At 33.4% G+C, this 23,782-nt stretch overlaps 2 protein-coding genes across 9 annotated transcripts in view; one reads left to right on the plus strand and one right to left on the minus strand.

Moving 5' to 3' along the window:
• LOC145293690 (inhibitor of growth protein 3-like) overlaps positions 1 to 21,188 on the minus strand; it is a 107,844-nt gene extending 86,656 nt beyond the window's left edge. For 4 of the 8 annotated variants that reach the window (XM_080140100.1, XM_080140095.1, XM_080140097.1 and 1 more), the window contains exons 1-6: positions 21,032 to 21,188; positions 18,102 to 18,173; positions 11,234 to 11,340; positions 7,925 to 7,990; positions 4,063 to 4,159; positions 207 to 254 (exon numbers count right to left, since the gene is read on the minus strand). In XM_080140100.1, coding sequence (XP_079996226.1) covers positions 207 to 254; positions 4,063 to 4,159; positions 7,925 to 7,990; positions 11,234 to 11,340; positions 18,102 to 18,173; positions 21,032 to 21,059 — 418 coding nt within the window. In that variant the 5' untranslated portion in view covers positions 21,060 to 21,188. The remainder of the gene's footprint in view (positions 1 to 206; positions 255 to 4,062; positions 4,160 to 7,924; positions 7,991 to 11,233; positions 11,341 to 18,101; positions 18,174 to 21,031) is intronic. The other 4 variants (XM_080140098.1, XM_080140094.1, XM_080140096.1 and 1 more) reach the window with 1 other exon arrangement.
• A 622-nt stretch (positions 21,189 to 21,810) lies between these two features.
• Positions 21,811 to 23,782, plus strand: part of LOC145293691 (aminomethyltransferase, mitochondrial-like) — a 60,723-nt gene continuing 58,751 nt past the window's right edge. The window contains exon 1 of the mRNA XM_080140101.1: positions 21,811 to 21,996. Within this exon, the coding sequence (XP_079996227.1) occupies positions 21,898 to 21,996 (99 nt within the window). The 5' untranslated portion in view covers positions 21,811 to 21,897. The remainder of the gene's footprint in view (positions 21,997 to 23,782) is intronic.

Consider the following 23,782-nt stretch of genomic DNA (forward strand, 5'->3'; position numbering starts at 1 on the left):
TTGTTAGGGGTGAACGTGAGTAAAAAAACAAAAAAACAAAAGACAAAACAGGATTTAATTCAGTCACATAATTTCTAAATGTATCTTCCATGTAATTATCAAAGTTACATGTAGATGAGAAACATATCTTTTTTTCAAGTAGTTTACACACATCCAAAAACTTATTTTAAACTAATAAGAAAGGGGAAAAAAAAAAGAGAACTCACTGTCTGGACGATTTTGACTTTGTTGTGGTGTGTCTAATTCCAAAGATCCTGAATAAATAAAGAATAATAGAAAATAGATAATGACAACTGCAATTTTGCGGCATATGTGTGTTCTATGAACAATCAAACATAACTCTAACAAAGAACACACTTATTCACACAATTCTTTCCTTGTAGAAAAGTCAAATATGTCCTAAAATGGAGTTATGTTGTGGGAAGGTGCTGTAAAGAGCACCCTTCCCGGTCAAGACGGTACAAAACTGATTTCAAATCATTGAGGAATTACAGCAGTCAACGTCTATATTTTATTAACATAGCTTTAAAAGACTTAATTACTGAAACAGATGACAGTTTGAAGACATCAAAATGGTATTTGGAAGATCCTCATGTTGAGAATGGCTTTCTAAATTTGCATGACATTGTTAAAATGAACAAGTGCGAATTTTTTTTGGAGGAAAACACATTTTCATTATTTAATATATAAGTAAAAAAACATTTCTTTTTGGTAATTGTAAAAAAAAAATAAAAAAATTTCTTTTTGGTAATAGCTTTAAAAAAAAAAAAAAAAAAAAAATCATTTCATTTCGGTATTTGTAAAAAACATTTTTTTTCAGTATTTATAAAAACGAAAACATTCAAATCTATTTTTACATTTCTATTTGCCTGTTCATTCCACTTTTTCTAGGAAACTACTGCGCTGATCTGGCTGAAATTTGGTATAAATCTTTGTTATGATAATCTACAGTGAACTAAGTATTATGATACACAGTTCAGGATTAATACGGATTAGTATTTACTGTAAAAATGAGCAAAAATTTAATCACATTCAACCATCAATTTGGCATAAAGCACTCATTCTAAGTCAACGGGCGATAACATTTGCCCATTTTTAATGCACTAAAAAAAAACAGTGTTTCTATCTACTATTATAAAAATGAACTTTGCATGCATATGTGCATGTGAGTTTGTTCCTGATGGAGTCTGAAACGACTGGGCTGATTTAAAAAAAAAATTCATACAAAAGTACTTGATGTGCCGGAATGTTTCAAAATTTGTCTGATAAGTATCAAAAATCAATAAACAAAAAATCCGATTAAAAAAGGAAGTCTGATTTTGATCAAAGTTAACACTTTTATACAACCTAACATCACAAATGCATTTGAGAAGTTTTATTACCACACAAGGAGAAAGGCCAAGCCTGTAAAATCGACTATAGATTCTTTTATAAGACAGGTGTGTTTGAAAAGTGAATGTTTCTTTTTAGAGCACAATTGAATGGTGATACTTGACTTGTAGATTTAACTTTAATTCAAGTGATTAAGTAAAAATAATTAAATAAAATCAACAGTTGGTTCTTTGATATGACAGGGATGCATTTGAAATGAATGTTTGTATTTAGAGCATAACTGAACCATGATACTTGACTTTTACATTTTAAACTAAGTGAAGCCATTATTTACAGATAATTTAAAAAAATCAACTGTAGATTCTCTACAGTGCAATGTGTACTGTGGACTAAGTCACTGTGAGAAGCTTCCTCCCGGTACATTGTGAAGGGTGGGTGGGGGGTCTCTAACAAGAGCAGGCAATCAATTGATTTGATAAAAGACTGGATGATTTCATAGATTTCAATGACAATAAAAGTATGGGGGAGGGTGGAACAGTTGATCCTTATTCAATCCCAGATAATGCTGAGTCTCCTTGCTAGTTTGTGATAAAAATAAAATTCTAAATTTCAAATGAAAAAAAAAAAAGTCAGTTTGATTTTCTTATGTGTGACCTCAAATACACAAAGAACTGATTTTCATCATTCACTGCTTTCTTCTGAACTACTTCTTAGCTAGAAATTACAAGTCTCGGACGTTATGTCTTTTTATTGAACAAACTAATGTGTACATAAATCACTATTGCATGTGTGAGTAAAAAAAAAAAAATCAGTTTTAGATGTGGTGATCACCTTACAGATAACAATGAACTCTTCCGGTTACTAAAAAACTCATGAGAATATGCATCTCAGCGTTGACATAAGTTATGCACAAAAAAGTAATGTTCCGCATTTGCAATTTATCTAAATATATTATTTATGTGATCACCATGAAACATAAGTCATTCCAAAAGGCTTCCTACTTTCAAACTCAAAAACTAAAACACTAAAGAGCTACGAAGACAGAAGTGGTACCATTAAAATGAGCAACTTTTTTGTGCTCCAGAATTTATTTTCCAACATTGTCACCACCATGAGCAACCTTTCAAAGGTTATTTTGTTTGTTTTAGAGTGAAGAAATTCTGACTCTCAAATTTGTTGAAAAATATTTTAATATTTAAAGATTCAATCAATTTTATATGGAAAATCCTCACCGAATTGAGTGGCAATGATGTAAAATCTTTTAAATTTAGGAGACAAGTGTATCTTGCATCCAATAAAAAGTTTTGATGTAGAAACATTTTTGTTAGTTTTCCAGCTATGACACAATTTCTTGAATGCTCAGCTCTAATTCTAATCTTCAACTTTTATAGGAAATTTCTACTTTTCTGCTTAATCTAACCATATGTGGAAAATTCCTTTTTTAGCATTATTTTTATAGATCCACATTCAATGGGTGGTAATATTAAATGCTACTAAGACTAAGCTTCTTTCCTTTAACAATTCTCAACCACTGATTGTCATGAGAGCTCATTTAAAATTTAACATTCACAAGCAACATGAATTGGAATCGAGGACATGATCAAGGCTACTGTTACAAGGAAGGTGGGTTCCCTCTATCATGTTAGAAAATCACTAACATCTGAGAGTATCCTATATCTTTACAAAGCCACAATTTGTCTATGCATGGAGTATTGATGTCACATCTGGGTTGGTGCATCTACCACTAATCTTTATAGACAGTCGAAAAAAAACAAAAAAAACTCTTCTATCCAATAGGTTCCAAGCTATCAGCAAAGCGCCAACCCTTTCCCATCGCTAAAAATATTTTAATGGAATGTGCTCTCATAGCATTTGTGCTCTCTTGACGTTCATATTCCTGACAAACCCAACAAGCAGCAAAATCCTACCCCATCACTGTTGAGATTCCTAGACGCTGGAAAGCCCTCTGTTCTAATAGTTTCTTCCTTTGGACTGCTAAACTTTGGAATTCCCTCCCTGTTTCTTGCTTCTCTGATTGTACACACCCGCAAAAGTTTAAATGTAATGCAAACAGACATCTCGCTGCTCAACTCCCTACATAGTGCCTTGTTTGGGGTGAAAAAAGAGTAAAAACAAGCCGAGCATGCAAGGTCCCAAATTTACTTTCACTATGACTAATGTTTGTGCAAAAAATTTGTTTAAAAATCCAAGGCATGGTTATTGAGAAAAGTGTAAACAAATGAATGGATGAATGATTTGGGGGCAATTTTACCTCTATAATAGCCCTGGAGGGGCAACCAAGAGTATTCCCAGAAAATCTGTTCTGACAAAAATTTACCTTCAACATGACTAATGTTTGTGCAAAATTTTTTTAAATTCCAAGTCGTGGTTATTAAGAAAATGCGAACGATGAACGGGAGTGAATTACTATGCCCAATCCCTCCTTTGGTGGGGGACAAAAAATATTGCTGCATTAATGTTTTTTCGAGGAAAAAAAGATATTTTCTCAGTCAAAGATATGAAATAAATTCCAATAGCAAAGAATAAAAAATGATTTTACAAATTGTTACTATTTAAAGAAAATATTAAAATCTTTTAAAAAATTTCTTTAAAAAAAACTTATTTCAACAAAAACTTTAAAAAATAATTATTACAATAAACAAACAAAACATGAAATTCATTTTTCTCAAAATCTGAAAATATGAGATTAAAAAAAATAATTCAATTTACTTTTTTCTAAAATTTCTGTGATTCCAGCATTGTCTGCTTCCAATTCCATTTTAAATTTGGATAATTCCTGGTCCAACTTTCTTAAATGCCTATCAACCTAAAAGCAAAACAAAATAATTAAAACCACAAGAACACTTTTTTTTTATTATTAGTGTTAAATAGTAAAGGGTACTAAATTTGCTAATATTTATTGAGAAATTTGCATTTCTAAACCGATGTGAATTTTGCTTGCATAATTTGAAATGGTAAAGTGAATTACATAAAGTGAAATTTTTTGAAATGAGGACAATTTGTATTATTTGGATCTTTTTGGTTTACTATTCTCATCTTGAAAGTTTATTTTCAAAACATTTTAGCTGATATAACCTCCCACTATATCTTTATGACCTGAATTATGTTGTAGATGAAATTTAAAAAATATTTGTTAATTTTAAACCTGAATTATGATAAAGATGATTTAAAAAATATTTGTCAATTTTATACCTGAATTATGATGTAGATGATTTTTAAAAAATATTTTTTAATTTTATGACTTGAATTATGATGTAGATGATTTAAAAAATATTTATTAATATTTGATGAATAATTGCTAACCTGAATTATGATGTGGATAATTAAAAAATATTTGTTAATTTTAGTTTAAAAAGGTAATGATACTATAATTGTCTTCAAACTGGAAAAATTATGAAGTTCAATAGTGAAACTACCACTGAGAATTTTTGCATTTCATAAACTTACATAAACTTAGTAGTTTATCCGTTATGCCATGGGTCCGTAACTGTGACATAACTGAATAAGGTCAAAGGTTACGTCAGCCAAAATATTGAGATCAAAACTCAAGATGAGAACAGTTGTTTGAATAATACTAAAAAATTGGAGATCTTATATCTCTGGTCATCACTAGAAATATCCGTGACCAGTTAGGTCATAATAACTATTAGTTGCCCTTTCATCTCATGATGCAAACATGGCCACAATTTCTGCAGCGTCAAATAACAAATGGGACCAACATTTTAAATTTGCAAAGTTTTTATTCAACATCAAACAAATTGTTCAAGTATTTGTTTTGTTAATTTTTTTTTTCTCTTTGGACAAATCTCTGAAATTTGATATGTTTTCAAAAACAATCATCTCTATATTAGTAAAATTGTGGGACCACTTCTAATGTATCAGATTCCAAAAATCATGTAAATTAATCGGGCAGTTTTAGTTTTAAGTAAACATTAAAAAAAACTGTGTAACCACTTCTAATGTTTCTTTGTTCATCATTCTCCCTTATATGAAAAACAAAAAGAAAAATCAGTGATACTATAGTGTGATTCCAACACTCATTTTCTGTTCCCCCCCCCCTCAATATGGGGGATTAAAAAAAAAAAAAAAACAAATAATGTAATATTCCCCTTCCAAGTTGATTCAACCATTTTCACTTATAAAACATTAACCTTTAAAACGTGGAGAAACATAACTAAACACGCATATCCGCCCGAGATGTTATGAGAGTGGTGCACAGTGAGGAAACAGCAACACAATCTCTTGAAACATAGTCTCCTGGGTTTTTTTTTTTTTTTTTTTTACATGGGTGTCACCACTTATCAAGGCCCAGAGGCCACTCGAGGATAAGGGTTAATAGGTATACATTAGTCATTGTGATTTTAGCATAGTAAACAGTGGGAATTTTGTAACTTGGATTACTTAGGGGGACGATTCAATTAGAACTTGTTCACATTGGACTTTTTCTTTTTTTTTTTTTTTTCATAGGTATCAACACATTATCAAGGCCAAGAGGCCACTCAAGGATAAGGGTTAAAGAGTGTACAGTAGAAATTGGACAATATAATAATCATTAGTAATGAAAATTTGTTAACTTTGATAACTTATATGGAACGGCTCATCAAGAACTTATTTACGTTATTTGGTTGGGGAAAATTCTTGCCAAAAAGTGCGATGGGCCAGTAATTTTTATTAAAAAGAGAGTCCATGGACTGAATGTGCCAGTCAGTTTGGTTAGTTAGAAAAGGGAACTCAACAAATTAAAAGGGCTTGCTTAGACAGTAAGATCGAGATTTTGAAGAAAAAGCGAGGAGTTCCACAGAATAAAAAAGTGTCAAGAAGTATATTTTTTTCTATCCTCTTTTGGTAAGAATCACCTTAGACCTGAAAAATACAGTAGGAATCACTCTATAGTAGCACCAAAAAATCTGTATGATTTATGTATCTGTGACAGGAAAAAGGCATCATATTCCAAAAATCATGTAAATTTTAAATAAATAAAATTTCATAATGAAATGAGGAGAGAGTGACTATCTCGTGATGCCATTTTGTAAACAGTTTCAAGGAACAAAGGAGATAAATGGAAATAATTCAAACTTGTAATGCCTATGAACTCCCATTAATCACGTAACAATTATTTCTTTATAAAACTAAAACTACTTGATCAATTTACATGATTTTTTTAAATAGATTTTCTTTCTGGCAGAGGTAAGTACATCAAACAGATTTTTTTCAATCAGTTTCCAGACGTTTTTATACAGGCATTTAAAATTGTTATAGATTCTTGAAAATTCAGTATGTTATTGCTATACATCTTATGAAATGACTGACTGATTTTTATGATTTCAGGTTCAAATGAACAGCTACAGCAGGGATAGGAATACACCCTACTAAAGCCTGATTGTTACAATTGGTGAAATTCAAAAAATGTAATCTGGATGTAAGGATATTTTAGAAGAACAATACAGGGCTCTACGGACAAACTTATCTTTAGTTGACAACTAAAGATTTTCGTTTACTAGCCAAACCCACATGATTTTTAGAATATGACATTTTTGTTCTATGACAAATATGTACATTATAAAGATGTTTTTGTATTTTTTTTTTAATAAGTGTAATTCTAAATATACAGTGAATTTTATGTTGATACTTGAAGGTATAAACATTCAAATTTTCTCAGATAATAATAGCCTTTGCTTAAAAAAAAAAGTATATTGTTTTGTTAAACCTTTTATTGTTTAAATAATTTAACTTTGCTCGTTTTATTAAAAAAAGTTGAAAAGATATTTTTCACTCAGTAGTGAGTTTTACAAAAGTGTCGTTGAAAGAAATACAATGACCAAAAGATAAGCGTTTCATTATTTCTAGTCGCCACTTTGAAAAATCACTTGCAAATGCAACCGTTTCACTCGCAATGTAGAGCCCTGCAATATGCAATAAAATTCTGTTTTAAACTTCAAAAAAACGCCACAGAAACGTATGGAATGCTTCAGACTGCTTTTGGACCATCTTGCATGAATCAAGCATCAATTTTTGAGTGGTATAAGAGATTCAAGGAAAGCAGAGAGTCTGTGAGTGGTGATGAAAGGTGTTGTAGGAGTAAGGAAGTCAGAACACCGGAGTTGATTGGCCAAATAAAGAATTTCCTGGGTAAGGACTGTCATGTGTCTATAGAGACAATAAGTGCAGTTTGATATCAGTGTGGGAACTGTACACAATTATTCGAGAGGAACTGAAGATGTGGAAGATTTGCATGAAGTTTGTCCCAAAGGTGCTCCATCCTTGCCACAGACTATTTGACCAAAATGGGCATCAAGACAGTTCCTCACCTTCCATATAAACCAGACCTTGCTCCCTGTGACTTTTAGTTATTCCCTAAGCTCAAGGAAAACCTTAGAGGCCGTCGTTATGAGACAATTGAGATGAAAGAGGCTGTGACGAGGATCATTGACGCGTGAACACAAGAAGACTTCTATGGGGACTTGTTGAAACGGTACAAGTACATTGCAGCCAGAGGATATTATTTCGAAGGGGACTAGAGTTTCATGTGTGTACTATCAAGTGCTCATACGAAAAACTACAAAATACTTACTAAATCGTGTATATGACTAGCTAAATGAACCTTTTCATCGGCATCATCGAGGACTTTGTAATAGCCCTGGAAAAAAATGAAAGAATTTGTTAAAAAAAATTGTATAATCTTTGAATGGTTTTTAAGGGTTATTTTTTTTATATACATAGACGGCACCACTTATCAAGGCCGAGAGGCCACTCAAGGATAATGGTTAAAGAGTGAACAGTAATCAAATGGGCAATATAGTAATCGATAGTAATGGAAGTTCGGTAAATTTGTTAACTTAAGTGGAACGACTCATCAGAAACTTGTTTACGTTGGACTTGAAAACAACCATATTGTAGTCAGCTGGAAAGCAGGAAAACGGAAGACAATTCCACAGACGTGCAGTTCTAAGAAAGAAGCTTTGTTCATGGAACCTACATTTAGGTTTAGGCACAGATAAATAGTGGGGGGAATTATTGATAGTTTTTTCAGCTAGACGAGTGTTTCTTGTGAAGGTTTGGCAAGGGGGGACCATAGATTGAAGCTCAGTCGAACACTTTCCATGAAAATAACAATAAAGCCGAGATAAACTTGCAACATCTCTTCTGTGAGATAGAGGTTGCAGCAAAGAGAAAACGACATCTCCCACCAGGCCACGAAGTCTATTTTGAACTCTATCAAGGCAGGACAAGTCTTTTCTAGCATCTCCTGCCCAGATGTGGCAACAGTATTCCATTCTTGGACGTACCTGGCTCTTATATAGATAGAGAATTACATCAGCAGTGAGATATCTACTGGATCGATAGAAGGATCCAACCATTTCTCCAGCGGCCTTGGCAACAGATTTGATGTACGTATTCCATTTAAGGTCAGGAGTAAAGGTCAAGCCCAGAACCTTGTCAAAACTTGAGGACTCCCCAAGACGAGAGTCATTCATTTCAATTGATGTCAGATGGGGATCAGAACGTTGATGATGTAAAAATAGAAGCTTGGTTTTAGATGCATTAAAATTAACCAGCCACTCCTTTCCCCAATGTACAACGTGACCAAGATTAGAGGAGAGAGAATCGGAGAGAACTTGGTCATTTACTGTCTTAGATGTACTGCCATAGATAGTAGTGTCATCAACAAAAATGTCTACGAATGATGTAAAGATGTGATTAGGAAGATCATTAATGTAGATTAGGAAAAGAGTTGGGCACAGGATGGACCCCTGAGGGACTCCAGCATTAATACTGTGAGCTTCTGATTTTTGCCCATCAACTACTACTCTTATGAACCTATCAGAGAGAAATGATTTAATATATCCCAAACAATTAATGAATCCTTGAAAGAATAATCACCAGTCGGTAATAGAAAGGGGACAAAAGCTGGTAAAAATTAATTCTACCAAAACCAAATTCCTTTCAGTTAACAATTATAAGAAACCTTTCCAATCCCTGTTTTATCCTTCCAATCGACACATGTGAAATGTTGGCTGTGGCCACAGCTATCACATCCAGTACGAGAAGAACTAGGGGATTGGAGCAACGGTTTGTAGAATTGTTCAAATGAGTGGCGGTGCCACGCTGCTTGGCTGATATTTCCATCTCAGAGACCATGTTTTTAATTTAAGTTTATTCTTTAGTCCTCACATTCCATGAGGGATGTTTTTAACAAGTTCTATTTTGAATATAAATTTTGTATTTTAAATTAACTGTTTGTGTGGTAATTGGCTCAACTTTATAAAGATTTATTTTCTATTTTAGTCAACTAAATTGTCCAAGGTGAAATTAAAAATTGAGAAGACATTTCCAGCTATACTATAGCTGGAGATCTTGTGAAGTAAACCTTTATGCCATACTCTATCAAAAGCCTTTGATATGTCAAGAGCAATTGCCCTAGAAAGGTTGCCTCTGTCGAGAAATTTGCTAATCCCATGAGATATAACTGTAAGCACATCTGCTGTAGATCTAGCAGGACGGAAACCATATTTTGTGTCACTAAGAAAGTTATTTTTGCTGAGATGGTTGATTACTTCTCTATTTAACACATTCCAGCAACTTACTCATGATGCACAGGAGACTTATTGGCCTGTACTGAGAGGGGGATGAACGATCACCTGAATTCTTAAATACAGGGCATACTGATGAGATTTTCCAGGATGATGGGAAGCAATTCTCCTTAAGACAACATTTAAACAATTTTGTAAGTATGGGCGCTAGTTCTGATTGAATTTTTTTGAGCACTATAATTGGAATACCGTCAGGGCCAGTTGCTTTAGTGGAATCAAGGTTTTTGATTTGCTTGGCAACATCACGGACAGATATTTGTATATCACATACTGTGATTTCTGATACAGGAGGAAATATTGGGGGTTGGTGGCCTTGGTCGCAAAGGGTAGAATTAGCTGCAAAGTTCTTGGCAAGGAGTTTGGCTTTGTCTAATGCTGATGAGATTACCTCAGGTCCATTGATGATAGTTGGGATAGAGCACACGCTTCTGTTTAGGATTCTGTTTGCTATTTGCCAAAACTGGTGGGAGTCAAGCCGCTGCTCAGCTACTTTGGACTTAACAGATTGAGCATACAACTCTCTTGTATTCGTTATTACTTTTTTACAGTGGTTGCTGGCAGTCCTGAAAGCGGCTTTTGTTTCCATACATCTATTACGTTAGAAGCAGTGGAAAAAGTGATTTCTGTGCGCAATGGCAGTAGCACATTCTGGAGAGAACCATGGCTGACTGTTAGGTTTTTGCTGGAACTTTTTCGAGGGTATGAAACGGTCTATACCTACAATTAACCATTCCGTCAGGTCTGATACTATAGAGGACACATCCTTTTTAAACATGGAACGCAGCGGTAGATCCGATATAAATGTACGGAAGCTATCCCAGCCAGCCTTAATGTATCGATATACTGTACGATGGAGAGGTACGTCTGAGGACTTATTACATTTCATTTTTATCTTAATTGATACAACAGAGTGGTCGGAAGATCCAAGAGGAGACAGAACAGAAACTGAACATAGTTCAGGGAAAGTTGTGAGAAAAATAAAATAGTGTTAAAAACTATTTTAACCGGCTAAAGACCCAGAAAAGAAATGTCCATAAAAAATTCAATCATTTGAGGCCCCTTTCAGTTTCAGAAGAGATGGAGTTTGAAAATATGGAGACAGACTAGCAGACATGGGGAGTTTTATAAATTAGATTTATAATTAATGGTTCCCATAAAGTATTGAATTCTATATACTAGGTCAATCCAACATATATAGATTAAGTAAAAAAATGAAAAAAAAAAATGAAAAAAAAAAACATGACTGAAAAAATTATCTCAGCTTAAAAAAAGAAATAGTTTTACGCAACTTGTTTTAATTTAGTGAACTGTTCTTCGCGCCAATCGTTCTTTGAATTGGGTTGAGTACATTTTTTAAAAAAGGCTGAAACTTTGTCATCGAGGTTGTCCAAGGCATCTGAAAAAAAAAAAAAAAATCCAAATGTGAAGAAATTCCAAGATATTCTTAAGATATATGCATTACATACAATATGCGTATAAAGGTAAAAAAAACAAAAAACAGAAAAAACGGGGGTGCAGCAGTTAAGTGTTTTTTTTTAAATAAAAGAAGATCGTAATGTTCACAAGATGGAGTTCATGAAAAAATAAATGTGTTAAAAAATGCAACATTCAGTGTTTGTCTGGAATTCCTACTCTCATGAAAAAAAAAAAATTAAATGAAGAAAAATCTCTCTGGTGTACATACCTGTGATGGAAAAAAATTATACATTAAAAATCACAAATTGATCAAATAGCTTTATTTTTAAATAGAAAAATCAAATTTTATGATTAAACGATCAACGATCTCATTATGCCCGCTTGGAAGCAAACTAAAGAAACCAGTGAGATAACTCACAAAAATTTAAACTTGCAAAATTTTAGAAAGCCATTCTTGACATGGGAAGGGAAAAACACAAATTTGCTTAAAAATTATATTTTTTTATAAAAATAAAAACTATTTGAACAATTTTGGTAATTTTTGGTATACACTATTTTCTTTCCATCACGGATACGTATATCATAGATTTTTTTCTTTATTTTCGCATTCATACTATTTTTTTATACATAATAAAATTTTCAAACAGCTTATTATTTGTCTCTGGCAATTCACATTCAAATGTAACTATTCAAATCAATGTTTTTTCCAAAAAAATTCAAACAATTTACTTAATTAATGTTGCATCCACATGCTTGCTTTACAAGTACTTTCATAAAATGTGCTTAAGCTTGCTGCACTTGTGCTCCTCAACATAAGTACCCTTGATAAACAGCAAAATCACACCCCTTTACTGTAAACGTCCCTAGAGGCCAGAAAGCTTTCTTTCATAATAGCTTCTTCCTGTTGGACCACTTGCCTTTGGAATTCCATCTCTGCCTTGTGCTTTCCTGACTGTATCTACACACAGAAATTAAATGTAATGTGGACAAGCATCTCGCTGCACAACTCCCAATTTAGGATGCCCCTATTTCACATTAGCTCCCTTACAATTCAGCGGGATAATTTGAAGTTCAAAGAAAAGACAGAGAGGACAAAAAGTTACACAAGGGAAATAAAGTTACCAAAGTCGATATGTAAGGAAGAAAAATCCCACTAATCAATGCAGTTACACCACCATCGATTGATGACAGAGAAAATGATCATGAAAGGATGAAGAGGATGGAAAGACAAAGGGGAGAAAGAACACAGTGCAGACTTTCACTGGAAGGGCCTGGGGAGTACAGTAATTGTTCCTATTTACTTGCCTCCCCATGAGGGTACAATCTAGGTTCTTAATGTGGGGAAAATCCATCCCAAAAAGGGGGCACTCTGGATAGGAACAAAAATTTAAACTGTCTCAGTCTAGAAGGATTTCTCCTCTGACTGAGGACAGAAAAAGTGAAGTGTAGTATCAGAACAGATATTTTCCATAGAAAGCTAATAGCCTTAATCAATAAGAGTACAATGGTTGATGGCTGCTGTGAGGATGCAAAGAGATTTGCAATGGTTATTGAAAGAAGAGGAGAGTAGTGGAAATTTGAGGAGAGTTGTTTTCACTGAGACTCCAGGGAACACCAATGTCTGTTGTGGCCAATGGATAATCACTGAGAAATCCTAGCAACAATCAATAGTGAAAGTGAAAGTAAATTTCCATAAGACACTGATAGTTGCGATTAGTTTCACTTTTACTTTTTAAGTTTTTAACTTTGTCAATAAGTAATTAATTCAAGCTTTTCAAACACAATATTTGTTTTAGAGTGACTGTAATTATGTTTACATGCCAGTTCTTATAAGATCACCTAAGTTAAGCAATGTTAATCCTGGTCAGTACTACGATGAGTGACCATTTAGGAATAAACTCCAAATTTATTAAAACTATCAAATCTAATTAAAAAAAATAGGAGAAAATAAAGAAAAAATATAAAAACTAACACCAAATCGAACAATAATTTGGACATTTTTAGATCAAGAAATACTTTTGAAAATTTATTTGTTAGTAAAATTAATAGGCTAGCTAAGGAAGAATAACTCAAGTTCATAATTTTCTAGCTAGATGGAGAGTCATGAACTTGAGTTATCATTTTTTTCTTAGCTAGCCACTTTCTCAGCTTGTTTATAATGACTATATTTTTCTGGATGAGATTTCATTTCGGCATTTCATATGTACACCAAAATTAGTGGTTTTAATGTTACTTCTTTTTTTTACTAAAATAAAAATAAATTGTGAGTAACGCTGAAACACATTCCAATCTAAATAATTTATATGACTGAAATAGGAATTAATCAGCACACAAAACAAAAGAAAAAATGTGAATTAAAATAAAAATTCTTTTCAATGTTTCTGAGAGAATACAAAAACATGGGTTTATTTTGAAAAATATGAAATGGCTAAAAGAATTCAGAAGATTTGGGGAGGGGGCTTGTGCAGTTTACAGACCTTGTTATATTTTAGAATTTTCGCGTCAAGAAGTTGTTGCAGAATTTTTAATTTCAAATGATGTATTTTCAAATAAGTTTTCATTATTTGCCCTTCATATCATTTTAAAGAACGTTTTTCGCTCTATCTAAGCGTTTAAATTACAATCGTTTTAAAAGAATGTCTTTTCTGAACGTTGAATAAAACATGGAGAAAAGCAAATTCGCACACTTTTCAATTCAAGCTAGGCCGAAAAGCTGCTAAAACAGCTTAGAGTATCAAGAGAAGCATTTGGTCCAGGAATCACTACTGAATGCACAGCACAATGGTGGTTTAAGAAATTTTATGGCAGCAGCAAGTCTTCAAAATGATGAGCGTAGTGGTCGGCCATTGGATGTTCATGACGATCAATTAAGAACCTTAGTCGAAGACAATCCACGCACAATTGTTTGAAAACTTGCTTCTGAATTATACATAACATATATGACGAGTTCCAACCACTTAAGAGAGATTCGAAAGACAAAACAAATTCATAAATGGGTGCCTCATGAATTGAATGATAACCAAAAGAAACGTTATGAAGTGTCATTTTCCCTTCTTTTACGCAACAAGAATGATCCGTTTCTCGACCAGGTTGTGATCTGCAACGAAAAATGGGTTCTTTACGACAAAAGGCAATGCTCGGCTCAGTGGTTAGCCGCCGACGGAGCTCCGGGACACTTTCTGAAGCCAGAGTTGCACCAAAAGAAGGTCATGCTGATTGTTTGGTGGTCTGAGACCGGTCTCATTCATTACAGGTTTTTGAATGCCGGTGAAACCATCACGGCGGTGAAGTACTGTCAACAAATGGATGAAATGCATCAGAAACTTCAACAACAACACCCAGCATTAGTCAACAAAAAAGGCACAACAATGCCTGACTGCACATTGCTAAACCGACCCTGTAAAAGTTGATCGAATTGGGCTGCGAACCTCTGCCTCATCTGCTATACTCTCCAGACATTTCACATACTGACTACGACTTTTTCAAGCATCTCAACAACTTTCTGTGTGAGAAATGCTTTAAAAACCCAAGTGATATCAAAAATTCCTTTAGCAATTTCATCGCCACCAAAACGTAAGATTTTTAACATTACTGACATAAATACACTCGTTTTGCGTCGGCAAAAGTGTGTTGATTCTGATGTTGCTTATTTCAATCAATAAATTTTGGTTTGAGCTGAGATATGTTCATCTGAATTTAAAAGTTATAAACTGCAAGAAATTTCTTGTCAACCTGATATAATATTCAAAATATGTGGTCCACCGACTAAACACACCAGATTAGTGTGTATAAGTTACATGAAAATAATAAAGCCCGGCTATGCTAATGACTGTATTAGTGGAGCTAACTTCATTTAAACTCGTCTGCTTAACAATTTACAAGCAACATAAGGTGGAATAAATACATCGAAGACATTGCCAAGGCTGCTGCAAAGGTGGGCTCCCTCTACCATGCTAGAAAATTACTCCTACCTGACTGTATCCTGTATTTCTACAAAACTACACTGAGCTTATTCATTTAGACAAAGTCAAAAAAAAAAAAAATCTCCAACCTAATAAAATCCTGCAGTATCAGCGAAGCTCTAACCTCCATCCCTTTTACTCTAAAAGTTTCTTCTCTCGAATTGTCAGACTTTGGAATTCCCTCTCAGTTTTCTGTTTCCTCACATACAGAAATTTAAACATTTTTATTTAGAATGTTGGCAACCTTCACGTGGTCATTCCCATAAATACTAGATATTAGTCTAGAAAGAATTCTTACTAGAAAGATATCTGGAAACCGATGCCAACAATAGAATTATCGGATTCATACGAAATGAACACAAATAGTTTTCGACTTTATATTTGGTTCATTGAAGGAAAATAAAAACAAAAATCAAATGTGTGTATAAAACTATTTTCTATGTTTCATTTCTCGTAGTATGTCTATTAATTTCGGAAACTACTGAGAAAATCTAACTAAAATTTTGTATGGGCTTTATTCTGATAAGATGCAGCGAACTAAGTATTACGATATCCATCAAATGTACAGATTAATATAGGTTAGTATTTAATGCGAAATTTAACCAAATTTAACCATATTCAACCATCAATTTGGCATAAAGCACTTCGATAGTGCAGCCAAGTCATCCTTAATTGTTGTCGCCCAGGAGAGCAGCTGAATAATTGAGTGACAACACTTAAAATGATCTGGCAGCACTATCAAACCGACAATAGTTGGCTTCCGGTATTGAAATCACGAGTGGTTAATTATTTCCTGTGACTTTGCCCCAGATCGACGAAACTGGACTGCAATCGTCTGAGATGCAGTTCACGCTCTGGAAAATGGTAACTCAATTCGACCAGGATGATAGCCGCTACAACTACAAGTAAATACATAAAACATTCATCCATTCTAAATCAAGAGGCTATAACTTTTGTCCGTTTATAATGTGATAAAAGTGAAATGTGTGTGTGTGTGTGTGAGGACACTTCTCAACCTATATACTCAACAAATTTTTGATCTACAGATTTGAAATTTGGTATATAGGGTATTCAGATATGTGGAAAACTTTTTAATCAGTTTTAATTCGAAAAAAAAAAGGACTGCTACAAGAAGTCAAAATTGATTATTGGTATGTGGGAGTCAGATTTTTATCTGTCAACTGTTTCACGAATGCGCATGCGTGACTGGTTCACGTGACAGATTCCTTATGTTAAGAATAAGTAGGTTTGAAAATACTTTTTAAAGATTGTGTCAAGCTGGCCTAATGGTTATCATACTTGACTGTTTTTAAGTTTTAGTTTTGATCTCAGTTTGAGTATTTTTTTTTATTTTTTTACTTACAAGAAGTTAAATGTTTAGAAAAAACATAATACTCACATTCAGTTTCTGTATGAATTAAAATATAATATTTATGCATATTTTACAGCCAGGCAATGCCAATCAGCCTGCTAGTATATCTATAAAATGAATGAAACTGATTTGCCATGTTCTTCATTTTTGTTGAAGAGGAGGGTTGGTACAAACATGACGTTTTATAGTAAAGTCCCTTCTAACAGATAGTAAACCCTAACCCAAAAAAGGATAATCACGCCATTATATTGCATTTGCATGGCTTGTGTCACACCCAACCTTCTGTATGGCAGCAAAGCATTGTCAACCTACAGCCACCAAGAATGAAAACTGAACACATTTCACATGCACAGTTTGCGGAGAATTCTTGGAATGCTGTGCTTGTAAGGGCTGGTATACCCTCCATGTTCACCTTCCTTCGCCAAAGACGCCTACGCTCGATAGGCCATGTACCCCGCATGGGCAAATCCCAAAAGACATTCTCTATGGTGACATCACTACTGGCAAAAGGAAAATTGGTTGTCCTTACCTCCGCTATGTCGACATGTGTAAACGTGACATGAAAGCATGTGATATTGATCCTACAAGCTGGGAGCTCAAAGCTAAAGTCCGCACAATCTGGAGACAAACAATAACCAAAGGTCTGACCACGAGCGAAAAATCCATCGCAGAACAAACCAAAAGACTATTCAGGAAGGCCAGTCAATAAAATTCAACAGACCACGAACACAAAACACTGAGCTTCACCTATGACGTTTGTAACCAACAATGTAGAGCGAAAATAGGCTTATTCAGCCACAGAAGATTGTGATTAATCACCTCTACAGGCGCAACCCCATAGTTTTCTAAACTGATGGATACCAAAAACATGTATATTGCATTTGGTAAAAGTTATTGGTGCTTGTCCAGAATTCCCCCTATATTAAAAACAAAAATAAAAAGTTCATGATATACATGCCAGTGACAAAAAGAAAATATTGTTTTCCAAAAATCATGTAGATCAATCAAAAAAAGTTACCAAAGGCAAGATAAAAAAAATAGATTTATAAAGAAAATCATTTTTAAATGTATTTGAGCTTTTCCCTAATAATCCCCATGTTAAGAATGGCTTTCTAAAATCTTGCAGGTTTGAATTATTTGAAGTTGTCTACCTTGTTTTTTCAGCCTGTTTCCAAGATGACATTATCATTGCTATTCATTTAACTATAAGTTTTAATTTTTTTTAATTTAAAAATAAAACCACTTCATCAATTTATGATACAATATTCTTTCTGTCATGGGTACGCAGATCAGATATTTAAAAAATGTTTTCATATAGGGGGAAATCTGGACAGTTGCATTTGGTAAAAGTTATTTATTGCTGTTAACTATACTGCATGGTTGCCCCCCAAAAGGTTTAAGACTTACTTTGAACCTGGAGATCCATTTCTCTCATTTCTGTGAGTCGATCTCGCATCTCCATAGGCAGATTCTCAATCACTGACAAGAAAAAAAACAAAAAAATATTAACTAAAAAAAAAAGGGAAGATAGGCGCATTTTTTTTTACACCAAAACAAAAATAAGATTAAAAAAATACCGGTAAATGTTTACTTGGTTCCCGCCTTAACATTTTATAGGTTTTCAGGTATACCGAAAACGAATATTGCATTTAAATTTTCTGCAACAAGTAGTTTTCTCAAATAGATCAATGTGCACTGGTTATCCAATCTGCAGAGAGTGTTCCAAAAGCAGTTCTTAACATAGGAAGTTGAAAATAAGAAAACGCCTTTCAGAATGAACACCCTTTGCAGATTGGACAACTAGTACACATTTATCTCCGCATATAAAGCAATGTAATTCCTTATGTTATAAGTGATGACCATTGTTGTATGTGCATATTTTTGTGAAACATGCTTGTGTGTACAACAATGGCCACCACTTATAACATAAAGAATTAGATCGCTTAATATCCGGAAAACTACTTGTTTGCAGAAAATTTAAATGCGATATTCGTTTTCAGCATACCCGAAAATCGGCAAATTTTTACGACGTGCCCCAGTGTATTATAGACACCCCAACCTCCCCATGTTAAGAACGGCTTTCGGAATACCCCCCCCAACCTCGAAAGCCGTTCTTAACATGGGGATATTTCTATTACGCTGAGGCAGGTCGTAAAAAATACCTGAAACCTATACAAGTCGCCAATTTAAGGGAAAATATTAAGGTGGAAACTAAATAAAAATTTACCAAAATAACAAATGTTACCAAAAGCAAAACAAGTTACTCTTCTACCTTCCTGGATATGTCTTTTGTGTTTTAGTTGGTTTTAAATTGTTTATTAACTTTGAAACAAAAGTGTCGAGTCTGTTAGAATGAAAAAAAAAAATTGGCGGTTTTGTTATAGCTCGATAACAGCTCAAAAATCGAAAATCAAAACCACGGAGAGAACCCCATCCAATAAATGTCATCAATCGTGCGAACATATAATATCCTACAAGTATTTTGTTTAATTTTCGAGCAATTATCAAACGTCCAAATGGCTGTAACGAAACCTACGAAAAACACCCGCCTGCCTAGCTGAATCCACTGTCAAAAACTTTCCCCACTCTTTATCTATGCCTAAATCAAAACGTAGATTCCATGAACAAAGCTTCTTTCTTAGAACTGCACGCCTGTGGAACTCTGTTCCGTCTGCCTGCTTCCCTCTTGACTACAACTTGGATGTCTTCAAGTCCAACGTAAACAAATTCCTGATGAGTCGCCCACTTAAGTAGACACTTTATTAATTCTCCACACTAAAGTACTGTACTTACAATAACCCTTATCCCCGAGTGGCTTCCGGGCCTTGATAAGTAGTGACCACGGTACCACCTTGTATTAAAATAAAACTCCATTTCTTTCGTTCTAAGACTTGACACTATTTTTGTTCCTAAGTAAATAAAAACTTTAACATAAAATACACACAAAAAAGTGCTAGTCGACAGATCGATTTTTTAAACCTATCGTTTTAAGCAAAAACAGTACTTACTTGTCATGTCAAAAATAGTAATATATCAAAAAATTCCGAAAATTCATCGAGTAGAACTATTGTGTTTTTAGTAAAAATTTAAAAAAAGTTCTGCCATTAAAGTAGCGAACAGGGAGATAAGTATGTCCCCTGTATTCGCAATCTCCAAAATGTTTACATCTAGGACAAACTTTTAACACTATAAAATGTTCTATTCGATGAATTTTCGCAATTTTGGGATATATTACTATTTCCGACATAAGTAATTGTTTTTGCTTAAAACGATATATAAAAACAAACAAACAAAAATAGACGATCTGTCGACCATTTCTTAACAAGCACTAAAAAAAAAAACTCATCCAGGTAGGCAGAAAAGTAATAATCTTGTCTTTAGTAGCATTTATTTGGGTACTTACACAGAATACGGACCGTGCTGAAATAATAACTTCAAACCCCGTCTTATCTTAAGATAAGGGAGAAAGTGAGTTTTGTAACTATTTTGTACTTTCATTTAACAATTTAATAAACAAAAGACACCGTTAATATTAATATTGTCGCCCTCCCCCCTTTTTTTCGTTTTATTGGTTATTGTAAGAAATACCCACAAAAATGGTTCAAAAGTGGGAAGATGTTTACGAAATGTTTGGCGCACAGCAAGACATCATCCAACGAACTGACAATGTTAAGTAAACAATAACATTGACATCCTGAAACTACGGAAAGAAAAAGGTGCGAATGGATGTACGTGAATGGATTGGGTCGGTTAAGGGCTGTTGTAATAAATCGATGGGGTTTCTGTCACCCTATATATTAAAGCGGAGAGGGTTCGAATCAAGATAGTGGTAGGTCTTGTATTATTATTATTATTATTATCTAAGAACTTTTCATCTTCACTTTTAAACGCGAATTTCATATTAGCGTAACTAACAACTGATTTATAACATATTCAATGCCGGATTGATTTATGAACCTTTCGTTTCGGAGTGAAGTTGGGGTTACTTATATATGGTTTAAAAAATAGCACGATATTACATTAAAACAATTTCTAGTTATTAGGTTACTTCAGCTGCAGTTTGCTTTCAGGCTTTTCCGTGATACTTTCACGAACCAGACTGAGTAATTAATGTTTCAATATTTAATTACACACCATTTTGTTTGTTTAATTCGCCTTGAGTGTCTCTTTGGACGACAAAACTGCCGGGGTTTTATTGCGTGCATCCCCATCTCTTAACAGACATCGGATTCGAGTTGGGGTCGCGAAAACGAGCAGTTTTTGCAACCGACCGAACCAACTCTTATCCCGCGAGTCCTATAGTCAAAGCAACGATATTTATTTCCGATAAAACTTACCTTCCAAATAATCTTCGAGGTACAACATTTTTGCTCCCTAAATAAGAATTCACCTCGTGCCCAAAAAATGTCTGCCGGAACTACCGACAGATGAAAAACGGCTTTTGTAAAATCAGTTCTGATTGGCTGATCCTTTCACGTTAAGGACAAGCTTAAAAGGTATATTTCAGATATATTATTTAAATCTAAAAGATTTTGTCTAACGTCTTACGTCTTGAACAAAATCTAGATTTTATTTACGATTTTTCAAGTTGAGTTTTAAGTTTAAAAAATTAAATTTGAGTCATTTAAATTCGGATTCCGTACTTAGTGAAAGTAAGTTCTCTAAGCCAATCAAATTAAGTGTTTCATTTTGATTCGGCGAGGCTCCAACACAACCGCTAAATCTAAGTAACCAAAGTTTATTTTTGTTATTTTTCCAAAATAAATATTTTATAGTGATATATATGCTTATTAAATGCATTTATTTTTTAAATTAAAACGATTAATATAAAATGTATGAAATAAAAATTTCTCTAAGTAATAATACTAGTAAAAAAAACTTTGTACTCTCGAAATGAAACGAAGCGATGTCAGAGGTCACATCGGAATAAAGCTAATAGTTTTTTTGCAGAAATTATTTTTTTTATATCAGAATATAATTTAAATAAATGCATTTATTTAAAAAATTAAAGCGATTGATATAAAAATGTATGAATTAAAAATTTCTAAAACTAATGATAATAATAAAAATACTTTATACTCTCGAAATGAACTAAAGAGATGTCAGAGGTCAAATTGAAATAGAGCTGACAATTTTAGTTTCGTAGCCGAAGTTGTTTTAATTGCACGCTTTTGTAAACACGTGTTTTTGTTCCCTTCAAAACATGATCAGTTTCACGCAGCAATTTGTCAGGTTTTCCGCGCGACATTCCAAATGTCTTCTCGATTTACCAATTATCAAACGATCGGCATCGACTTCTGAGGTAAAAAAAGAAGACAACTTTTTTGTTTTGTATATTTTTTTACTACTATTCGACAAATACAAAGTCAAGAAGTTGGAAGGTTTTTCCACGTGTTTTGTGATTCCATGTCTTCACCTGACAACCCAATTTTATTATTATTATTATTATTTTGGTTTATGCAAAACTTAAATTAAAAAAAAAAATTCTTTAGTCTTAACGTCGTTTCTTTTCTGTAATTAGATTAGAAAAGCTAACGGTGCACATTCAGAATTACATTTATTTAAAAAAAAAAAAAACAACAACAACAAAAAAACTTTTTTGTCGTTAACTTGCATGTGTTTTCCAATGTTGTCCTGAGGTCAAATTTTATATAGAAATGAAATCACACACACACACACACACATACATATATAAGATGGGAGGAGTAATTCCTATTTCAGTCACGTAAATTATTTATAATGAAAAGGGTCTCAACATTTCTCCTAAATAACTTATTTCAGTACTTACGAAGAATACGGACCATGCTATTTTTAGATAAGATTTTCAAGTTTAAATTAAATTTTACGCCATCTTTTGTTTATTAAATTGTAAGGAATAGATACAAAACAACCTCCCTTAAGAATGGATATCTAAATAATATTATTATTTCAGTACGCTCCGTATTCTACATAAGTACTTTTAATTAAAAAAAAAATTTTTTTTTTAAAGTTTGATTATTGACGCAGTTGTCCCCGAAATGTCTGCCAAATGTTAGCGACTGGTTTTTCTCCACCGCATAAATTTGTCTGATTTCTGCGAATTTTTTTCTTCTCTTTTTGCTAATAATATCCTAGCATGTGATTACTGATTTTCGACATTAAAAAAATTTTTTTGGTATTCATGCAGAGAGTGATCCGTGCTGAAATAACGTTATTTAAAAAGCCATTCTTAATATGGGGAGGTGAGTGTGTTTTGTACCTATTCTGTACAATTGAATAAAAAAAAATATAATAAAACTTTAATTAAACGTAGAAATACGATTTGAAAAAGAGCGCGGATCACTCTCTGCATTAGCACCAAAATCGTCCATTAACTCTAAATTCTGGTGGCAATTACTCTCTTGATTCTTTAGGAGAGTTTTTGAAGAAGCGTTACCGCTCGGACTTAGGGTTAATAGTAGAGTTAAGAAAAAAGTTTGTTTTGTAAGAAAAAAAAAAAAACGAAAACGGTGTTTATTAAACATGATATTGAATTATAAATTAAACCTCATATTATCCAAGTTGAATATAGAATTGTTTACGATGGATAATTTGATAATGGTGAACTGATTCATCCAATCCATCCTCAAAATTCGGACTAATTAGTAGTATCGATAAATTTGCCCCGTCGCCGCTTTTAAAGTAGACAAAACTAATAATAAAATATAGTAGACATTTTTTTTTTTTTTTGGGGGGGGGGGGCTCTGCTTCAATTATTTTATTTTAGTTTATGCAGATTTGCAGAGCTTATTCCGCATTGTCCATATTGGCTCCGTAAAATACCTGTATCGAATTAGAACAACAGCCGAAAAAGACAAAACGACACAAACTGAAACCCGGGTTTCTGAAACAGAAAAACACGGTTAAAATCAAGTCCCGTCCGTCTTTGTTTACATTCTTCGTCGTCAGCTGATCATTTTCCTTCACAACGAATGTCCCGGAAAAGTCACTTCTGATTAATGTTTACCAGTTTTAAAATATACAAACGAACTTGTCTGTTTTTCAGAATTTTAAAATTGGTAAACATTAATCAGAAGTGTCTTTTACACGGAATTTATTGCGAAGCAGAA

Source organism: Euprymna scolopes, chromosome 15 (assembly GCF_053919585.1).
Source record: "Euprymna scolopes isolate OS-2025 chromosome 15, ASM5391958v1, whole genome shotgun sequence".
Classification (NCBI taxonomy): domain Eukaryota; kingdom Metazoa; phylum Mollusca; class Cephalopoda; order Sepiida; family Sepiolidae; genus Euprymna; species Euprymna scolopes.